The following is a 24,341-nucleotide window of genomic DNA, read 5'->3' on the forward strand; positions in this document are numbered from 1 at the left end:
ATATTTATTCGTTTTGGACTCGATTACGATGCAGATGTACTCCGAGAAGTTTCTGTTTGTCGCTTTTTCCATAAAACGTTTTTAATTTGATTGGAGAAAGAGCCTCTTACAAAAGAAATATGTTCCCGTAGAGATTTGATATTGATATCAAGTCACGTAGAAAATATGAAGATCTACATAAAAATTTATTTTTATTGTTCCCGTTGTTTAACTGATTCATAAGACGTCATAGAATTGGAAATCAAACATACATACTACATGGGCTGCAAAGTCTCGGGTCTAACAAATAGATGGCGCTAGTCTGTCTGCAATCATCGATTCGTCAGTTAAGTAGTTACAAATGCTGCTAAGAGTGACACTACTTTTGTTATTTGCAAAACAATGGATCAAAAAAAATTTCTTGTTTTGATTTTACACTGCTTCTTGGTGGGAAAAAATACCGTCCAAGCGATGCAATAAAAAGTGGTATAAGACTCCGCTTCATCAGAAACAACAATTGAACATTGGTTTGCTGACTTCAAACATGGTCGTCGAGACATCGATGATGCAGAACGCAGTGAACGTCCAAATGAGGCAGTAACACCAGATAAAAGAACCACAAAATCGTCCTGAATGATTGTGGTCATGTGGTCTAGTGTCAAGAGGTTACTATCAACTTTTTTTAACGTGAAGGGGGTCATGTGGCTCTTGGTTTTGAAAGCCTTCAGATTCTCTATCCAACATCGCTGTGTTTGTGAAAATCGGCCAAGTCATTCCAAACTGACAAGCGTTTGAAATTTGCTATAAAAATTTAACAAAAAAATTATTTCAACTATCAATTGCAGCAGAATTTTAACTTCGTTACTGATTCTGTTCGAAAAGCCATTTTTTGTAGTAAAACAGGTGCTCATATTATTGGCATTTTAAATTGTGGTTTGTTTTCCAGTTTTTTATACTTTACTGGAGACTCCAAATAGCATTTCATTTCAATGTCAGTCTAATATTGGCGTTATTCATATCGATACTTTTGACAGTTTTCATAGGCTTCAGCATTTCTTTATATTTTTCAAATGCCCCGTCCCCGTTCTTTAGAAGAAAAAACCGAAACTATTTTAATTTACGCTGAAGCTACGCCTAATTATAGTCGAAGTAACCGATATAGTAATTCTTAAAGCTATCGGCGAAGTCAAAGGCCAAAAAAACCAATACAAAGAATTAATGCCGCTTCGAATTAGTGCACGTGGACTGAAGAATTGGCGGTTTGTATTGGATAATTTTTACTAACCGAGTTTTATGATTGGCTGAAGAGTCATAAAATTAAATTTGTAGTCATGTTACGGTGACCAATAGAATGTGAGGATGGTTAGAAGAGTCGTGTTGTCAATGTTCAGTTCAGAACTGATCGCGGTTTGAGTGTTGAAATTCGATATTGGTGAAGTTATAATTACTTAAAATTTCCGTTATTTGTTTAAAATATGGCGTCCTTGGACAAGTACTGATAGTAATAACGAGTGTGATAGCAACGCAGACTTTTTCCTGTGTAGTGATTCCAATAGCGCTGGTGACCAATGCGAAAAAGAGATACAAGTGAAAAAGATTCTGATGCATTTGAATATTGAAACACAGAGAGTATGTTTCAATGTATATAAGAATCTACATATCTAGTTTGGTTTCAACTGTATGTGAAATAGTCAAAAACAAACCTTATGAACGCAAGACGCGATTTGATGCGGGTTTACCAAAACCTTTAGATGTTCATCTAAGAAAATCATCGAAAAAAACAATATACGGCTGTTATAAAAGCAATGAGATTCCTACAATTGAAACCATAAGGAAGAAATTGAATACTTCGGGACATAACGTGAGCTGCTGTGACAAAACTCTTCAGAATTGGATAAAGACACTAGGATTCAGATTTAAAATAATAAACAAACGTCAAGCAGTTATGGAAAGCAGAAGAATGGTGAAATTGTGTAACACATACTAAGAACAAATAATTAAATATAGACAAGAACAACGGCAAATTTTCTATTTGGACGAAACTTGGTATGACACTCACGCCACAGTTACGAAAGGGTGGACTGATGGTTCGAGAATTTGTACGCCTAACATGCCTGCAAACAGAGGATCGCGACTAATCATTGTGCATTGCGGTGGAAGTAAAGGATGGGTTCTGAATTCTTTGAAATTATGTGGAAAAAAACTTGAGGACTGCAATGTTGACTATCATAAGAACATGGAAGCTAATATTTTTGAGGAATCGTTTATTAAGAATTGACACCAAAATTAATTAATTTATTCCGAAATAATAACCTCAAAATATCTAAAACAAATGTCACTTCTATATCTAAATTATACAGTAAACTAAAAGCTTCAATTTCAAATAAACAAAAATCCGATTTAGTATACAAAATTTCTTGTATGGATTGTTCTAAAACATATATAGGACAAACATCTAGACCTCTAAGTAGTCGCATCACTTCCCATAAGAGCGACTGTAGACGAAATGTTAATTCTTGTGCATTAACAGAACATGTTAATTCGGAGGATCATAAAATGAATTTTGAAAATCCAAATATTTTAGATAGAGAAACCAATACAACTAAAAGAATATTTTTGGAAATGATACATATTAATAAAGAAGAACATTCAATGAATAAACGAACTGATATTGATAGTCTTGGTAAAATTTACACGTACCTACTGAAATATAGATCTAGTAATTCGAGTATCATTCATAATTTTCCCACTTGACATTGTCAGCCAAAATTTTTATCAACTGTCATTATTTGATGTTTTTCTATCTGTTTTTGAACCATTTTATATTTTATTCTCACGTTAGTAAGTTCTCCAGCCCAGCTATTGACTGCAGCCTCACGAATTAAACCGATTTATAGTTGATCCAGTCACTAATTATTCTGTTATATATATATATATATATATATATATATATATATATATATATATATATATATACAGATAGAGATTTTATCGAGTGTGTATGATACAAATCAAGAATGAGTGTTGTGTCCACGAATTATTTCATTCTTGATTTATATATATATATATATATATATATATATATATATATATATATATATATATATATATATATATATATATATATATATATATATATATATATTTATTTTATTGATGCAACTAATTTTCCTTCATTTTGAGTATTTCAATATTAAATTCTATAAAAAGGATTTTAAGCTTTATATATTCTATTAATTATCTGCAAGCGCTTTCGACGAAAAAACTGATCCAAAGGTACAATGAGCACAAAAAGGCATACATAAATCCAACAGTATATAAATCAAACCTTGCAACACACGCCATACAAAACAAACATAATTTCCCCCCACCAGAGAACATAAAACTAATAAAACAAATCAACAAGGGAAACCGCATGGACATTTGGGAAAACTTGAACATTCATAAATTCAACAGTCATAAATCACTTATCGAGGAACAAGTACAAATCAAAACACAACAAGATCTCACATTCAATATATTAAACAAAACCGTACACATTCCTAGAGAAGATCTAACACGAAGAAGAGTACCTGATGCAGAACAAATACAGGCAAATTTACCTAAAGTACCTGAAATACCCGAGTTAAGACGCTCTGACCGTATAAAGAGACAGACAACAGGATAACCAGTTCAGTTTGAGGAGTGCCAGAAGATGACAGTACTACCAACTGTCGAAAGCGCTTGCAGATAATTAATAGAAGATATAAAGCTTCAAATCCTTTTTGTAGAATTTAATATTGAAATATATATATATATATATATATATATATATATATATATAAAAGGAAAGAATTAGTCGGAACAGCACTCAAGAAAAATTATTGGCAAACCGCGGACACGTATTTCTGGCTATTGGCCTCATCAGCGCGGTGTAGCCCAGTGCAGAGATGGGCAACACTTGGTTGTCAAAAACGAAAAAACAGCACAAACGAACGCAGTCACCAACAGGAGCCTACCGCACATTTGTGATTTCAATTAGGAGACCTAGAATTTCTAGGATATCATAACATCACCACGGAGGCAGCTACAGCTACCTGCGTGACTTTCGAGTCCAGGATATAAATATATAGAAGGAGGTGTTATCGAGTGTCTATGATTTAATTCAAAAAGGAAAGGATTAGTCGGAACAGCACTCAAGAAAAATTATTGGCAAACCGCGGACACGTGTTTCTGGCTATTTGCCTCATCAGCGCGGTGTAGCCAAGTATATAGTATGTATATACGAAAAACAATTTGAAATTGATTCGAAATTCTGAATCGTTTTTACAATTATTTGAAAAGTGTGGTGCTAAAAAGTGTGGTACTACTGAAGAATTCAAAACAATAAGATGCATTAAACGAACACAACGACTTTTTGAAGAAACCGCTGAAGATTATGTGCAAAGCTGCCCTCGTGAACAATTTAAAACAACCGTATTTTATGTTTGTTTGGACACATTCATTCAAACAATGGATGATAGATTTGAAGATTTCATGAAAATTTCGAACAAATATGTTTGTTTAGATAGTGAACACATTTCAAATTCAGAAGATAACTTACGCTGTTCACTAGAGCTCAGTATATTTTAAAAATCTGATATTTCAAATGCGATTGAAGTAATTGCTGAACACCAATATTTTTGTTTATTATTCAAAGACCTTGAAGATAATCAAATTAATGTAAAAACAGTAGATTGAATAAATCGGGCGCTTGATATACAAAAAATATGGCACAAAGCGCACACGCTTTAATATAATTATTTTTAACTGTTTAGTTCGATGTTCTTTAGTTTTTTAGTTTTTCAAACGTTATTTATATTTCATGTTTTAGTTTCGTATGCTATAAAAGGGTGGTTTTTAGTCTTTTCAAACCATATTTATTTTATAGAAACTTCAGGATCAATCAGCCTTTCCGGAGAAAAAGCCTGAAAATCAGCCCAAGGCAGCAGGCGCGCAAAAGAGGGTTACAAATAAGCCAGCAGGCGCGCCTATTGATAAAAAAAGACTTTTTTCGAATGAAGAAATACATGTGAAGTGAGTTCGAATTATACCAAGGAGGTTACGTACAGCACCATCTGCCCGCGAATAGATCAAGCAATAATGTCGATAATTCTGTCAAAACAAATCGCGAGCTTGAGAGTTACAAACAAACATACAGGAGAAGCTAATAAAAGCGTATTAATAAAAATATTAAAACCTATGTTAGATCCACAATAGACGAACAAATATTGAACAATTTGGCATTATTGAGCATTGAATCGGATTATTCATAAAACATAGATTTTTCTGTCGTACTGGACGAATTTAAAAATATAAAAAGAAGACGTTTACTACTGTTAATTGTAAACAATAACTATTTTGAAGTCTGGGTTGATTTGAAGTTTGGGTTTATGGTTTATTATTAGTGGAAATAGTATCATATTGTTGTTTTGTTTTTGTATATGTATTGTAATATTTTCTTATTATAGTTTTGTGATATTATTTCTTTTCCTAATGAGAAATACAGTATTACTTTAAATACCTATGCCTTTTTACTGAATCTTGGCGCCTAGTTATAGTGTACCCCCCCGCGCCATTAATTTTTAGAATCGCCTCTGGTGGAAACAGAATTGAATGTAAAAATTCAACACCAAGTTAAATTATCATATTGAGATCTTTCAAAATTCCAATATTTGTACAATGGAATGATAAATTACTCTTCATTCTGAAGTAATCATTGACCACTTGAGATAATGAGTGTTATGTTCAGGGAAATTTTCCAACCGGTCGCTTTGAATACTGACTCGTATATAAGAAGCAAGTTGTTTGGTGTCTCTTACATCATATTGTTTGTGAATCGAACGCAGATTCAGCGGTCTCTGATTAACTTTCATTGGTTTACCTTGACATATTTCATTATCTTCCATCCAAGGTATTTACATGCAATAACAAAACTAGTGCTCCATAACAAGTATGATCTTTGTTTCAGATAAAAAAATGTTGAAGTTTGTATTGGCGTCTGTCATTCTGGCAGCAGTATGCGCTCAGGTGAGTTCATTTTATTGATATTTATAATAAATTCGCTAATTTATCAATACTTCGCAAAGTCCCATTTACGAAAAGTTATAATAATTGACACATAAGAAACAAATGACAGTCGAGACTTTCTTTATATATATATATATATATATATATATATATATATATATATATAAATGGTTTACTTGAACTATAGATATTCGGTACATATCTTGGAGCGTTTACGGCGGCCCTTACGCACCTGGACTTATTCCTCCGAGAGATGACTATTTATAGGTCATTCGAGTGCTTTCACCAATCCCCTTTCCTTTTTTCTCTTCACTGGTTTAGCGGGAGCTGACCGTTTGGCCGCTTGATTATGGGTTTCCATATGTTGCGTATTTCTACGCTAGCTTGGCTAAATGCGTTGTCAGACAAACTAAATGCGGCTTTTTTGAATTTTCTTCAATAATTCAGGAATTTCGAATCATTTTATATCATATTAGACAATGAAAGTCCGAACTTATGAAATGCGCCATGAAACATTGTCAACCATCTACAAACAAACCTAGATGGCTCTGTTAAGTCGGTATAACAGTCAGATATCGTTTTATCTCGTGGGATAATTCTGTATCCCTTATATCTTATTCAAAAAAACACACTTTTTCGTAAATTTGTCACTTGGAAGTTTACAAAACCGCGGCACGTGTTTCGCCATAAAATAGCATCCTCGGGCGTCATAATACACCTCTATCGATATAATAAAATTCAAAATAAGGTAAGCACTATGGCAAATAAAAATAGCTTGTCACGAAATCACTCGTCTCATGATGGTTGAAACTGAACTCTGGAGAATATTGAAAACCTTTTTTCACACGTTTTCTCATGATATAAACCAGGTATGTTAGCGAAAAGACTGTCGGAAAATTTGTAGCAATTTGTCAATATAATTTTCTAATTAACCACAAAAACTATCATTTATATTGTAAACTTATAGCCTGTATGTTTTTTGATGCACTAAATCCGTAAAATGTTTCATCTGATTACTTTCAAGGCAACTGTAAAGAAAATTGTTGCAAAATTTGCAATCTGAACTATATACAATATCAGTCATTTGAACAGAAACGTTTCTCTATAATGAAGAAACTCAAAAACTACTGAACAGTGCTTGAAAATTATTTCATCCGTAGAAATCCTCATTATGGGAGGTGAAATGGGAGGTTCCGAAAAATTCAAGATTCACACGATGTAACCATGTAACGATGTAAATACCATAAAATTTTTGACAACTAAATTTAATTGCATCAAGTGTTACGAAATGTATACTTTATTAATTGCTGAAGAACTTGATTAACCTATGTACCTATCCGAAATCGCTTTCTATGAAAGATGAAGTGATGAAATGTGTCCCCCGGCAATTTCGTAACAACTTATTTTTATTTCAATACAATTTTTTGAAATTCAATGGGAAAAATTAATTTTGTGATACATCCTCATGTGATACGTTTAGTATTCGTTACATCATGAAGTATTTTTTGAAAAATGATTGTCCGAGTACCTACCTATAGAATTTGTGGTACATATATTTCATAATAATAATAATAATTCATTTATTGACTACGTTATAAGAAAATATATTTGTAGCAGGTCAATTACAAGATATATGTGACAATCAAAGCACCTTATCAACATAAATAAAAATATGAGATGAATATATACATACATACATATATACATGCACATATACAGACACATGTAAAAACAAATATACAGATAGGATATTACACAAATAAGATAAAAATAAAAAAGTATAATGAAGAATTATTGTGTCAACATATAGTCAGTATCTGAAAATATTCGTTCACTGTGTAGAGACTGTGAGCTATTAAGAGTTTTTTTCATCTTGAATTTAAATTCGGCATAACTCAAATTTGTATAGTACTCTGGCAAAAAATTATAAAGGTTCAAATTTAAACTGTTTCGAGATTAATTCTCTAATCTAGATATTTTATTTAGAAGAACCATGCCTAGTATTATATGTATGATTTGTGTCACTTCTAGGATATGTATGGCAATTTTTGTGAATCTCCAGTAAACTCAAATAAATATAAATAGAAGGAACTGTTAATATGTTGGGTTTTTGAAAGTAATTTCGGCAAGAATCCTGAAGACCTAAACCGGCAACTATTCTTACAGCACGTTTCTGTAATGTCATGATTCGATGAGCATGTGTAGAGTTGCCCCATAACACAGTTCCATAGGATACATGAGAATGTAATAATGAGAAATATGAGATCAGAAGCATATCCGGACTAACTGATTTTTTGAGTTTCCTTAGCAAAAATAGCTGACTAGATAGTTTTTTTGCTAGGCAGTCAATATGTTCTGTCCACTTGAGGGACTGGTCTAAGGTTTTGACAAAACTGACAATTTTTTTTCTTTCAAATTTATTAAATTTGAATCGGAATGATAAAATGTAGCATCGTCTGCGAATAAAATACCATTAATGTAATGAAGATGTTCAAATATATCATTAATGTAAATAATGAAAAGAAGTGGCTCCAGAACTGAACCTTGAGGTACACCACAAGTAATTTCCTGACTAGAGGATAGTGTTGAACCATGAAAAACCGCGTGAACTCGTTAAGTTGAATATGATTCAAAAAATTTGTAAGCAATTCCTCTGACACCATAATATTCCAATTTCTGTAATAATACCTGATGCGAGATGCAGTCAAAAGCTTTACTTAGGTCACATAGAGTGCATATAGTGTGTTCACCTGTCTCAAAAGCATCGATCACATCGCTCACCAGTTTCGTTACGACGTGGGTGGTAGATCGGTTCTGCCTAAAACCATACTGATTTTCATTCAGGAATTTATTTTCTTCAAAATATTTCGCCAGTCTCTTCTTGACGATAATCTCTATAATATTTCCAATTATAGGAATAATTGATATAGGACGATGGTTTTCAGGTGAGTTTACATTCCCTTTCTTGTGAATTGGGATAATTTTGGATTTTTTAAAGATGTCAGAAAAAATTCCGTTAATGAAACATAGATTGCAGAGTGTTGAAATAGGTTCTGCATTGAGACATTGAATAGAACTGGCCGATACTTGATGAAAATCCATAATGAAAAAGCTAAATTATACAGTTTATTGTATGATTTTCCCTAAAAAGGGTTTTACAAAAACCGCGACACGTGTTTCGTGAGAGAACCCAGAGAAACATGTGTAGCGGTTTTTGTAAAACCCTTTTTCTAGACCCGTAAGTAGTTGTTTACAGCTGATTCTCGGCCTCCCCCCACCACTATGACGTATTAATTGCTTTTTTTATTGGTTGTTGTTTGGTGAAGTTTTTTTGTTGTGCAGTGAAGTCAAGGCATTGTGACCTTGAAGTGTCTGGTGCATGGATCGTTCAGATTTTTTTTTCATATGAGATTTTGTGTGTTTATGTGTGTGTGTAGGAGAATGCACGGTACAGGGTTTCATCATGTGCTTGTTTGTCTATGTACAAACATACGTCTGCATACTTCGAAGATCCTCCAAGTAATAAATGCTCCATCGGTGTTAGGGCACCAAGTTAGTAGTGGAGTGACGTCACAGCAATAACCGTTCAACGGCTAGAGAGCGACATGTTCACTCCACGACGTGTGGCAGAGTAATGCGTATTCATCGGTCTGCCCTCACCTCTCCTGAAGCGATGAAGGTTCGCTCTAGCCCCGCTATCGATGGTGACACAACGGCAGCCGAGGACTGTTTGCCTAGCGTCTACCCTCTCCGAGACCGCAACGACCACTGCTTGCTCGTACCGGCAACTGTTATCGCATCAAGTTGGGAGATGGGCTTGGCTGTGACGTCAGGCATCTCTAGTGGATAGCAACTAGCAATGTGAATCTTTCACGGTTTCATGGTGGGGGTGACTCACACTGTTTAATATAAAAGAAATGCCTGGCACACTATGAAATCAGTAGACGAATATATCTGCAGCAGTTAGCAATTGGTAGAGTGTTATTCAGTTCGTAATAGAAGGAAGACGGTGAGTGTATTTGTCTGTTGGAAATTGTTTATATTTTCATATATATTTTCATCATGTCCGTTTCAAAAGTAGACTTGAATAAAATTAATAATTTGATTGTACAGGAGGTTGAAATACTAGAGCAAAAGGCCTTATCATCATTGCCAATTGATGAAGTGTACATAATTAAAAATATGTCAACTTATTCTACACGATTTGGTAAATCAATTTTATTAACTTTGCAAGATGTGAGCAATGATAAATTATTTAAAACATGGCTACCAAAACGTATTTCGTTGCAATTCAGTGATGACGATATATCTTGTATCAACTCATCAGGTGGTAAATATACGATGATGTATTTAGGACAGAGCCAACAAAGTTTTGCTGGCATGAAAACGCGATCTCTAGTCAAATTCAATATGATTGAATAATAGTAATAATTTATAGTGAATTTCTTTAGGTCATAGCTTACAAAGTTTTTTTTGGTGTGAAAACGATAACTCTAGTCAAATTCAATATGATTGAATAATAATAGTAATTATAATGAATTTCTTATTGTTTTATTAATATTCATATATTAGATGATAATTATATGGAAATATAAACATTACTAACTTAGTTGAATACACTCACTTTGTAACTACAAGTAAAATGGGAATGTGAGTATTATATCACTGAAAAATTGGAGGTTGCTTATTGTTTTTTTTTTGTTCGATTTCAGTTCCACCATTTAAAGATGTGGATGCAGTACGCAAGTCAAGATTGGGTCGATATTGTAGATCTCAAATCATCGGTTCAACATTTGTCGTCTAAATTGAAGGTGTTGGGTGATGGAGCCGAACATGCAAGCGTTTATGATATGAGTGTATGCTATGATGAAAAACAAATCGAATTATGCCTTCGTGATGCTGAGAACTATTGGAGTGGTGCAGAAGTTTGCAACAAATTTTTGGATAATGAATTGGAATTGTGGCAACTTTGTGAGGTTATGATTGAACTGAACCTAAGAAGATTCCTGTATAGCCTCCAACCATACTTGCCAGAATGGATTATTCATCACTTTGAATTGAATGATGAAAATCGAGAGGAAATTGAAGATGGTCGCGAAAATGATGATTATGAGGAAGAAGTTATTTTAGATAGTCTGTATGTTCCTGTGAATCATAAATAATGTCAAATAAAAAACTTTGTATTATTTTCATGTTTTATTTATTTAAATCTGATGAAATACAATAGAAAATGATTACAAAACAATAAATATGATATAAAATACAATACATGATATAAGTCAGTTACAAATAAAAAAAAAAAAGATCATAAAACAGTACATGATAGAGTGAAAAAAAAGTGTCAATATCTGCTATGAACTGAACCATCCAATGCATTGTATGTTAAAACTGTATCATGCAAAATTAATGCATATACTTTAGTGTTGTCTGGAAACTTGGTCTTCCTCGTCTCAAACTCAATCTTTATATCAATAGTTGATGATTTTGTTGCATTCGGTTGATGGGAACAATCGATGACGAATAGTGGATTCTCTCTAAATTGTCCAATGTCCATCAGAGGTTCACTCATATCTTTATCATAATAACTTCGCTGGAAACTCTCAAAAGCATAATAAGCAGGAGCATCAAGTTTTTTATCGAAATTCAAATTCCAACGCTCATATGGATAAACTTCAGAATTCAAGTATACTCGAATACTATTGATATCAGCAGTTGTGAATTTTGTAATATCTTGTGTTCTATCTTCAGATGTGGTAGTACTTTGGAATGCGATGATGACAAAACGAGGAGTTTCCAATGCGTTAGTTGTTTTGATGGCCCATATGTCTGAAGAAGTCCCACGTAATGATGGTAGTTCATAGAGGTCCCACATACGATACGCCAACTTGATTTTGGCATTCAGACCGCTTTTGTTTATTCTACTCAAAAGTTTGAGCTTGTGTTTATCATCTGGTACAATATGCCTTATTTTCCATTCGATTTTATTTATTTCCAAATCAGCATCAACCTCACCTATATATGAGTTTTTGAATGATCGAGCGATAATCAAAATCAATTCCTGTTTGGCATTCAAGATACTTTTGTTGTAATCTTCAGCAAAACCCATCAAATATTTCAGTGGTAGTTTTCCACTAAAAACATGACTGTTTGTATCCAAGATATCTTGCTTCAATTGTGAAAGTCCCCAACCAGATGTCAATAATGTGTTAGCATGAGATTGTCCAAATGATATCATGGTTTTCATTGTAGATGTTATCCCAGGTTTTCTAACAACAGCCACTTGTTCACCTCCCATTTCATAACGAATTTCGTCAAAGAGAAATGCAATTGCATTATTCGAGAGATAGCATGTTTTCGCTACATCTTTGGGGGTGAATTTACCTTCTATGTAAATGAAGCTCTCGGCAATATCTAGTATAACATCTTGATTATTGATTGCAATTCTGATTTCATCCGAATTCCTGAATAGCGGTGATCCATAGGGCTTATATGTGTGCTCATGTAAACTTATGAGAGAATGATCGAGCACTGGTTCATTGAATATATTCAACTTTTCATTGTTTGTTTCGAGCACCATTGTTATTTTCTCACTTTCAATCCAATCGATTTCAAAAATTTAAGATCACTCACAGACAGAGCGTTATGTGCTAACTGTTTAGCATACACTTGTGGAATGAGCTTCTTTTTATGCACACCTTTCTTTTTGATAGTGCAACTCGTTTGGGATTGTTCAATGCGATTTTGTCTATTATAAATGAAACCCATAACAACAGTTATTCGATTTTCTTCAATTCCAAAATAATGAAAATCTCTTCTTCACTTCCAAAATCGATAAGGTTATTTTTTTCATCCAAAATACGCACTGTAATGTTGTGAATCAATTGACGACCTTCTGGACTGACAGGCATATATATAATACTGTGTGGTTCTTTAGTAAGATTGTAGCCAGGTTCAACATCAATATCGAATGAGAAAAGAATGTGGGATTCTTCACCATTTATATATGAACCAGATATTATATTGCAATCTAAGCGGATAAGTCTCACAGTTGTAATGTTTATTGGTAATGATGATTCATGTATCTGATTTGGTGGAAATATTTCATGAGCGAACCCCATCATTTCTGCTATTGAATTTGGATGTGTCAGATCAATTTCATATTTGGATCGCATTTCACATTTGAATGTATTATTATTGGCGTGTAGATAGAAAATATCATCTGCAACGACATCATTTGGTTTTTTATCATGAAACAATCTGAACATGATATGTTTCTGTATGACGGCATTGATCTCTTCTATTTCATAAGCACCACATGGAATTTCAATTGTCAACTTTTGGGGTATCGATGAGTTGTCATTACTGATTCTAAAACTAACTAAGTTATTAGCTTCAGTTATATTATTGATTGTATTGCATCCATAGAATCCCAAAAGTCCTAATCCATAACGACTGTTCCTATCCAATTCAATTGGTGGAAAAAAATCCGCACTCAAGACACTTGTCCCGACAGCTTGTAGCTCGAACTTTCGTGACATGACTGATGAATATTTTGAAACACATTTCAATTTATTATTGTACACAGCAACAGCACATTTGAGACAATTTACACTTTTTGGAAGGTGTTGTATTGTAATAAGTATCATTTTTATTGATACCAATATTCACATCCTCTATATTACAAATACAACACATAGATTTCCGAGGTATAGGACCGTCATTAACATCCGATTCTGAATTTTGATCGTGGTGGTGGTGCTCATAACAATATCTATGTTTCATTATATCGATGTCATCTTGCAGATGCTTAGGCAACTTTTCCCAAACATATGCAATCTCATGTGCAACACATGCAAGTATCACTTCCTTAGGCATATTTGCAAGCATCACTTTATCCATTTTTTTCAAGGTACCATATTTTGAAAACATTCTAAGTGAAAACCCCATTCCCTTGATAGCCTCCCGATCCAGTTTTGGTGTTGAATCCATTTTTATTTGGAAAATTATTTAGAGAGAAACTGCAAGCACAAGTGACCACAGAGAACTGTATTAAATTTCTGTTGTCGATCATAGTTATATTTGATTTTTACATTCGAACATTTTCGAAAGAATCGAGTCAATTCCAATGGTGGGGGTAGATCTCCAAAACTATCGAAATATGTGACTTCTTTCCCACATTTTTTATATGCCACCCAATGTGTTCCTGGTCCACTTATTCCATCTAAATTAACAATAGCTGTCTCGTTTTGTTTTGGACCTGAAGATGGTAATCTATCACGCATAAAAACACCACGAAAATGTGGAATTTTCATTTTTTGTGCATAATAACTGAGATCGAGATCAGTAAGAGGCCTCTGAGGTAGGGGTTCAATTAGTTTTTTGTTTTGTTTGTGGCTTTGTATGGTTTTAAATATAGTCCTAAACCTTTACGGTATGGTTTGAGATATATTCCACTTCCGCGTTTGCCTAATGCTACAGCCTCCATGGTTTTATTGTGACGATTGGCTTCCATTAAAGCCGCTCTGCTGGCTTTTGCCGAATTCACGGCCTTGGTAATACCAGCAGCAGCTCCCGCCAAACTTCCTAGTGCGGATAGTCCAGCAAAAATTGGTATCAATGGTAAAAGTCCACCGATCTTGGGAACAGGAATTATGCGTGGTGTGCGGATTTTCTTCTTTCCACCGGCAGCTTTAAGGTATTTACGTGCCGCCTGCAATGCCACAGTGATAGCTTTTTTGCTATTATTCGTCACAAATTGATTCCCACCAGCTTTCTTCAATACATTTCGCACTTTATGGACTATCCCAGCACCAAATGCAACTTTTTTAATTTTATTTTTCTTCGTTTGTTTCCTCTTACATTTTTTCTTATTGGTACTACAACCCATGCCCATATGTCTTTTCGCTTTCATAATGTTGGTGACAAGTAATGCAGCTGCTCTTTCCCCAAAACTCGCGTCCTTCGATTTAACCCTATCCCAAGCGCTGTATTCAAGTTCTTTGTCGGCTAAATGTCTTGCTGCAAGATCGGATGGATGCTTAGAATATTGAATATCGTGTTTTTTGCATTCAATATCTAATTTATTGATTCCAGGGTCGTTACGAGCTAAACGTTGTTTCAATTTTGTACCCGGTCCACAGTATTGATAACCTCCGGTAGATGTAATTCGAAAGGAAGTTTGTTTATTAAATCATTAACAAAACCACAACCTCTTTTAATTTTACGATCACTTTCAATACGTCCGTATCGTTTGATGGTACACATTGAAATGAATAAGCTAATAACATTTATATAGTCTCCAACCACGGCACGATGCGCATTGTAAAACAGAAAGAAAAGTTTGCTGTAGATAATCTAGATGAGAAATTTGGTTGTGGATTGAATGGACAAAGGGTATTCAGACATGGTCCACTACTTCCATCATCAGTTCGAGGACTCATTATAGGACCTTCAAATTGTGGAAAGACGAATGCAATGATATCACTATTAACACATCCACAAGGACTGAGATTTAGAAATGTGTATCTCTATTCGAAATCACTCAATCAACCTAAATATCAGTACTTGCGAAGTGTTTTGGAACCTATAAAAGGATTAGGTTTTTATACATTCAGCAATAATGCAGAAATAGTGGAACCCTCCGACGCTAAGCCTAATTCTGTTTTCATTTTCGATGATGTAATATGTGAAAAGCAAGATATTATTAGATCATATTTCTGTATGGGACGTCATAAGGATGTTGATTGTTTTTATCTAGCACAGACATATTCACGGGTACCCAAACAGTTAGTGCGTGACAATACCAATTTCATTATAATGTTCAAACAAGATGAGACGAATTTACATCACATTTATTCAGATCATGTTTCACCCGATGTAACATTCAAACAATTCCAATTGATGTGTGTTAAATGCTGGGAGGACCAATATGGATTTCTAGTCATTGATAAGGATAGAAAAATAGATGAAGGTAGATATCGCAAAGGATTCGATAGTTTTATATACCCATGATCTTGTTTTTGGAACTTATTCGATCACTGAATATTGTAGTGGTCACTTCACCAACGAATTAAGCTTTAATTCAAAAAAAAAGGGCATTATGAATACAAAAAAAGATCCTGAAAATAAAAACAATGAAATAAATTTGAAACGTCAACTAGTAGAGACAACAGAAGCTGTCAGGCAGAAATTCAACTCTATCAAGAATGATAATATTGAAAATCGTACGACACTTGAAAGATTGTATGAGCCCATAATGAAACCATTGAATGTTTTATCATCAAACGCTACTTCTAAATCACCAGTGTTATCACCAAATCATGGAACTGTTCAATCTACTTCAAATTATCCCATGAGTACTCCAATAGGAAGAAAACAATCTTTTGGTAGTGTATCATCTGTGAATAGTGACACGAGCACACTTCAAGACGATATGAGAACAACTCTATTCGAAACACCATCATCGTCCCACATCGATTCCTCGGATCCTGACATCTCACCTGTTATGAATGAAAGTGGTGAAGATGTTTTGATGAAACATTTGAATAATATAAAATCTAGAAATCCAGCATATGATGGAACATTTGGCGTACGTATGGATCCAATTACACAAAAGCTGAAAATGGGAAGTCTAGTGGTAAATTTCAAAGATGGAAACATTTCATTTTGGGATGCTAATAAAGTGAAAAAATATGAATGCGCAGGTAGTCCAGAATTGTATGATATGATTTTTTTGAAGAATCCACAAGATGTTGATAATGAAGAAACTCGTCAAGTATATTCCAAAATATTGAAAATAACGAATGCTCCATATAAACAATATCATCTGAAGAATGGTTTTAAAAATACAAATTCTAAAAAATTTCGTGAAGTTATCAAACCTCTATTAGACTCACGACAATATCCAATAAGAAGTAGAAGTAAAATTGGTGGAGCACTCAAACGAGTGAAAATGGAGAAAATATATAATTCTAAACCTGTGAATTATGTGTACTGGAATTCACCGAAAGAGTTAGTTGCTCGCCTACGACTATTGGTAGCTTCAAAGTCAGCCGGACATACCGGACATGATAATGAAATAATTTCAATAATTGAAGAATTACGTGAAGAAGGTATAATATATTAACATATTCACATGTAATGATCACTGTCACATCATCATTCAATGCAGTAACATTATCACCTTTTCTCTTTAATCATATTGAAATAGAATGACTAATGAAATAAGTGATGTCAAACGACAAGTTGTTAATGAATTACATAAACCTGCAAGACGTAATTTTCGTAGAAGAATAACCACCATCAAAGGTTTTGCAGATCTATGGCAAATAGATTTAGCTGAACTGCAACCTTATGCAAAAAGTAATGAAGGATACCGATATATACTTGTAGTGATAGATTGTTACTCCAAATATCTGTGGACTGTAGCAGTTAAAGATAAAACAGGTAGTACAGTAACTAATGCAATGAAACATGTACTGAAAGAAGCCAAATACTCCCCCAAACACATACAAAGCGATCAAGGGAAAGAATTTTTCAATAAAAGCTTCTCATCTCTCATGCGAGAATATAATATCAATCATTATTCAACATTTAGCACAAAGAAGGCAGCTATAGCAGAAAGAGTGATTCGTACAATAAAGGCATGGCTCTACAAGGAATTTTCGATGAGAGGTCACCACAAATGGCTTGATATTCTTCCAATTATAACTAGTAGATATAATAATAAAGTTCATCGTACAATAGGTATGGCACCCATCAATGTTGATTCAACAACAAAATTAAAATTCAAGGGTATCAATGGAATTGGAGGAAGACAAAGTAAACCCAAATTCCAATTAAATGATATTGTACGTATAAGTAAATACAAACATATTTTTGAAAAGTCTTACACTGCGAATTTTACCACGGAGCTATTCAAGATTGTTAAAATTAATAAAACCATCCCAACGACTTATAATCTTGAAGATATGAATGAACAGCCGATTAGAGGATGTTTTTACGAAGAAGAGTTATTACGAACCGAGAATCCTGACGTATATCTGATTGAGAAGGTGTTGAAGAGAAGAAAAAATAAAGTATATGTAAAGTGGTTAGGCCTTCCTAGCGAACAAAATTCTTGGATTGATGAATCAAATATGGTTTAAATGTATATAATAGTGACTTTTATGAATAAAGTAATATTAAAGTTCATTATTGTTTTCATTTCAATTATAAGTATGTGAACTGAAAAATATTGCAGCGGTAAACATTGCCCCAGCCATTCGCAATGTTCTGTGTATACCAAACCAAATTAATTGTATACTCCATTCCCGCTTATATTTTTCAACTCACGATATTGAAAACACATTATCATTCCCAAAACTAATCGCCGTCACTTTGAAATGCAGTATCCAACTCTTTTTGCCAATTATCTCTCACTGATAATGCTGTCTCATAAAGCTTAGTCGACTCCTCAAGCTCAGCCTGAGCTTGCATTCTCGAACGTTGATGGAATTGCTTATCTTTACCAATTTTTGAACGGAGTTCATCAGCATCTTTAGACATTCTAGCCAATTCAACCTTCGCTAATGCAATCTTGGCATCTAATGCTTCAAGAGTTTCATTATTAGCATTAATAGCTCGCTCACTCTTTTCAAGTTCAGCAATAGTCATCTGTGCCTTTACAAGACGGCATTTTGCTTTCCTTTTCATTTCCCCAAACCGATGGAGGGGGCTGAAAGAAGATAGCGGTTCAGCTTTCAAATCACTCTTCATTTCTTTAGGAGTACCTTTTGGCTTCCTCTTCGATCTGTCACTTTTCGTTGCGGGTTTTTTCTGTCGCACAACACTTTTGGATTCTTTCTTTTCTTTAAAGTCAGTGACAATCGATGAAGATGCCTTAGTAACCTTCCTCTTGATTGTTCTAGATTTCTTATCAACACCAAGAGGAAGGGTAGATGAAGAGTGTTTGAGTGATGATAATTGCGAAACGATCGGATTTTCAATAATAATTTGCTCATTTGGTTCTGGCACATCTGCAAAGTTAACGAAGTCGTTAATATCAAAATCATTTATCGAATCTTGACTCGATAAATGTAATACTGGAATATTTTCAAAATCAGTCTGATCGATATCAACAAGTGGTGAACCATCTTCAGCAATCAATAGCGGCATAGAGCTCATGATTATTAAGGTCTGAGGAATGATATGTGATAGCAATAGAATGTGGATAGGAAAGGTGATGATGTTACTGAGACCTCACCATTTATAGAAGAAAATAAACTAGCGCATGCGCTCTTTCATCAACTGGCACATGCGCTCTCTCACTAAACTATTCACGCATGTAACAATCTTTGTCATTTAAGAGGAAAACTTTGTGTTGCATGCATGTATTTTTAAATGTTAGAAAATAATACAAATAAATTCAAAATATATATATATTTATTAATAATAGAGGACAATAACGATAATAAAAAATGAAAAATGTTAATATGTCTCTGTGGATGTGGAACGTTCTTTGACTCTATTCCTCAATAGTTGTTGCTCGTGCGTCAAACACCAACATTGAAAAAAATGGATTCTCCTATTGGGGTAGAGTTGACCAACCTTCTCACACAGATCCCAAGTACTTCTACATGCATTGCATACATGATTCCAACAATTCATGGAATATGTATCACAACGCAAACAACGTTGCAGTGGAGTTGGAACGGCAGCACAGATACCACAAATATTTCTACAGATACCTATATTGTTAAATATTATAGGTTCGGAACACTTCAGACACTGTAACTGTTGTTGACGATAATCCGATTTTGTTCGCTTCGGTGGATGAGAAGGAGGCGATAGTTGAATCCGCAACACGCAATCACTACACATACCAGTACATGGATTGATTGAATCCTTAGGTCTACTTATTTGACAAAAGTAGCACACAATAGCCCCTGCAATCATCATTGGGTAGACACACACTTTTGGTTTTTCATTCCACTCTTTTGGAAACGGCATTTTACTAATTCGATTAGAAATATAAAGAGATGACTTACAGAAACTCTGAATGCTCTCTCCTATACCTACGATCTCTATTTATACAAATCAACATCATGTGGAAGTATAGTGGGATAACTTCTCCTACTATTCCACTCTAAACGAGTCAAGTGGGAGTCGCATCACCTCCTATATAAGTTGACTTGCAAACCTAGAGTTCATTCATTCACTCTCTACAACTGTGAGCAAACAACAACAAGATGAATTCTGCAAAAATAAATGCTGCATTAAATAGAATAGCTGCTGTTGATGAAAACAATTGGATAGACGAATCAGATGATGAGGATGTCAATGTTCCGCTAGAGGAAGTAATAGTTGAAGCAGAAGATGTTGGAGTCGATGAAGATGAGATAGACGAAGTTGAAAACGAGGCCAACCAAAGCGACGAAGATGATGACGTGATGGAGTTTGAGAGGGTCATGGATGAAGAAGGAGATGATGAAGGGATAGAAGCTGACACAACTGAAGGTGATGGTGCTATGAGGATCGGTATGCGAACACTCAATGTCAGTGAGACACTGGAAGATCCCTTGGATTTGTATTGTGCATTGGATGCATACGTATTGATCAGCACAATAGATGGAGAGAACAAAAAACTATGTTGGTGCTGCTTTCGGTTTTATTCGCATAGAAACAATAATGGAGGGTGGTATGCCCATGTCAACACCCACAACACTGTCTCAATTATGGAAATGGGACAGAATTGGTGTGAAGCTTGCGAGAGGCCACTAACAAACTTCACCCGAGTATCTACATGTATTATATGTAATAATGTCCAACCTGTGGCACAATAACCGTGGACCTACTGGTCAAAAAAAAAACAACAGCCCTTTTCAGGGCTACATTATTCACACAAACAGTAGTTAGTTGTATTAGTATTCATAGATTATGTGACAAATGAATACTTTGATTAATAAAAGTCTAAGTTGGAAATTTGTTAGTCTTTGAATATCTATACATTATATGACAAATAAATTACTACTTTGACTGAAAAGTCGAAATTTGGAATTTGATAGTCATTGAATATCTATGCATATGATGAGTACTACTTTAAATGAAAGTTGAAGTTGGCATTTGTCAATCATTCATATGCATATAATGATGAATACTTTCACATACATATATTTCGTTTGAGATTATAATGTTAACATAATGTTAACAATGGTATGAATCTGTTTCTGTTTGAAAGTATAATGGTAGCTCTGAAAAGAGCTATTTTTTTTATTGTTTCAGTCTTTAATTGTAGCCCTGAAAAGGGCTGTTATTTTTTTATTAATCCATGCAATGATATGGACTAACGCTCCTCATCATCAGAAACAATAATTATGGTATCGTCATCTGAATCAGATGATATACTAATGATATCATCCTCATAGTAGTCATCTGAATCAGATGATATACTCATGATGTCGTCGTCGTCATAATCAGCTGAATCAGATGATATACTAATCACATCATCCGCATTATTATCGTCAACAGCATCTATGTCGTCCTGAATACCTTGTTCCACTCGTTCTGCGAAATCATCAGGAAGATCATAGATTCGCTGCAGAAATTGAGCGAAGGTTGTACTCAAATGATCAGACGTTGAATCTATTTCATGTACTTGGATGGGTCCTGTACTCGACATTGTGGAAGAATGATATAGAACTGGGATTGTTGCTATATTTATATTGGAAGAAATGAAATGGAGGGGGTGAAATGTAGAACAGTGTTTGAGATTCGAAAACATCAAGAATGAAACTCTGAGCGATTATTAGGAGAAATTCTAGTGATTATTATGGAAAAAAAACTAATAAGAGGGAGAGGAAGGGAGGAAGACACTGCCCCAGCCTCGCAGTGCCTCGTGTACACCAACCAAAAAGTGTGTACTCCGTGGAAGGAAAGGAAAGGAAATGATGGACGAGTAGATGATTATATGTCATCATCGGAATTGAGGACATCATCATCGATTAGGATTGGGGATGGCGGAGGACTATCCTCGATGAGGATAGGGGATGGTGGAGGACGTCTAACGTCAAGCTCGTCATCAGCATCATCACCAGAGTCGTCGTCGTCATCATCGTCGTCGTCGCTACTCATTGGGACAATGTCATCATAAGCAGGGTCCCACCATCCGTCAGGATCTGGATATTCCGAGTCATCCAAGTGTCCTTCGTCACTGCCAGTGACATGCTGAACTTGCATCCTGATGTCGTGATCCCGGTATTCGTATGGCGGACTGTGGGGTTCCGTGGTGGAAGAGACAACCTGTACCTGGCTGTTATCCCAGTAATTGAAGTTGTACCCCTGATCCGGGCAGCTATAGGGTTCGGAGGTTGAATCGGGTTCCATCTCGATGCTAGCTGATCAACTGAATGTTTCATCAGATGATTTCTACTTTTATACTTTCGAGAGGGAGTGGGAGAGGAGTGGAACATTGAGTAGGGGTAAATTGTAGTGTGACATAAGACATATTCAATGAGTAGGGGTAAATTGCAAAGTGACATAAGACATATTCAATGAAAGAGATACTTGAATGGATAAAATACAAATGAAATATACTTGTCGATTTCACTATGAAACATGTCTATTTTTTATTTTTTAAATTTTCTTCACATGAAATTATTTACAAGTGATTAGAGAACACAAAAATTGATGTGAGGTATTTGTCTAGAAGAACTTGGAATTGAAATAAAAAAAATAATAATAATAATAAGAGGAAGTGAAGAAAAATGCTCCAACCATCGCATTGTTCAATGTGTACCAAACCAAAAAACAGTGTACACCCTTTATTTCACTTCCTTTTCCTTTATTCAATATAAACTTAACAAATATAAACTTAAAACTACCATAATTAAATACTCCTAACTAACCTAAAACTAATCTTACATTTACACTTCATCTACAAAAAGAGTGTCCATAACTGTCACTATTTTTTTGTACAGCTTTATCGAAGAGGTCTCTGCTTTACACCTTTCCTGCAGAGATGCATAATTCCGATCTATTTCGGCCATTTCCTTTTGGATTTCCCTCCGTCGGTTATCCATTTCAGCCATTTGTCGCTTCATGGTAACCAACGCGGCCTCGCTAGATCGGGCAGCTCGTTCTGCTTTCTTGCATCTCTGCAGAAAAACACTCATCTTTTCACTAACCTCTCCGATAGGCTGTGGCACCAACACCTCAGGATCCGCCGGTGTCGCTGGCAGCGGTGGTAGTCGCGTCACCAACGGCGACAATATCACCAACTCCGGAGAAGGACTCCTCGGAATTTCCACTGCTGCTGGTGCTGCTGCTGGTGTGGAGGCCCTCTTACGAGAGGTCGAAAAACTACCTGCATAAGGATTAGTCCTATTGCAAGTAGCTCGGTACTTTGAAATAGGACCAACCTTTGCTGCAGGTCGTTGGCAAACCTTCTTCACAGCCCTGACTTCCTCCTCCTCCTCGAATAAGTCAGGGCTAGAAGATCTGCACCTAACTCGCGAACGCGAAGTGGTTGGCTGGTCAACCGTCACCGCTCTCGAAGATGCTGCCTCCTCCTGGTCAGCGGACACCGGCAGAATAGACGCCACAGCATTATTCACCTCCTGTGTATTGGTTGCCATTCTGAAAAAGAAGAAATAATACAAAGTTAGTTGATATAAAAAATAACATTCCTAATTTACTTACTCAAATATCAAGTTGGTCGTTGGAACGTACTGCCTTGTTGTGGAGTGGACTGCTCTCGATGAGATGACTTCTCGAACTGAATGTTGTGGAGTGCTCTCCGGAGGGTATCGACTTCGATGCGTGAGCGGTGGGAAAATGGTGGGAGCGCACATGCGCGATGAGGGTAGGGGTGTACATGCGCAAATGTTGGGAGTCGGGGGGCGGGGCTTCGGGGAGGGGAGGGGCGGGGCTTCGGAAAGGGGGCGGGGCTTCGGAAAGGGGCGGGGTATCCGAAAAGTTGGTGGCGACGGGGGGGGGGGGGGGGGGGGGGGGCGTGGCCCTAACGGGCCCCGCCCACTGCCTGGGCTCCGCCCAGGTGGGTGGGGCCTCCGGCCCCAGGTAGGCGGGACATCTGGAGAGACATCTACGCCCTCTTCGCGCGCGCGTTCGTAACATAATATGCAACCGAACACCTAACCTAACGTATTAACGTATTAACGTAACCTAACCTAGTACGCTAACCTACCGCTATGCAACCGAACACCTAACCTATCGTATGTATTAACGTAACCTAACCTAGTACGCTAACCTACCGCTATGCAACCGAACACCTAACCTAACCTAACCTAACCTAACCTAACCTAACCTAACCTAACCTA

The 24,341-nt window shown here is 35.5% G+C and overlaps 1 protein-coding gene across 2 annotated transcripts in view; it reads left to right on the plus strand.

Moving 5' to 3' along the window:
- LOC111502463 (superoxide dismutase [Cu-Zn]) overlaps positions 1–24,341 on the plus strand; it is a 51,562-nt gene that overhangs the window by 1,578 nt on the left and 25,643 nt on the right. The window contains exons 1-2 of one of the 2 annotated variants that reach the window (XM_023156546.2): positions 5,756–5,911; positions 5,969–6,027. In XM_023156546.2, coding sequence (XP_023012314.2) covers positions 5,977–6,027 — 51 coding nt within the window. In that variant the 5' untranslated portion in view covers positions 5,756–5,911; positions 5,969–5,976. Of the gene's footprint in view, positions 1–5,755; positions 5,912–5,968; positions 6,028–24,341 lie in introns of those variants that run through there. The other variant, XM_023156545.2, reaches the window with a different exon arrangement.

The sequence above is a fragment of the Leptinotarsa decemlineata genome, unplaced genomic scaffold, assembly GCF_025532065.1.
Source record: "Leptinotarsa decemlineata unplaced genomic scaffold, Ldec_3_MD MMD2_tig00026294_RagTag_RagTag, whole genome shotgun sequence".
Lineage (NCBI taxonomy): Eukaryota > Metazoa > Arthropoda > Insecta > Coleoptera > Chrysomelidae > Leptinotarsa > Leptinotarsa decemlineata.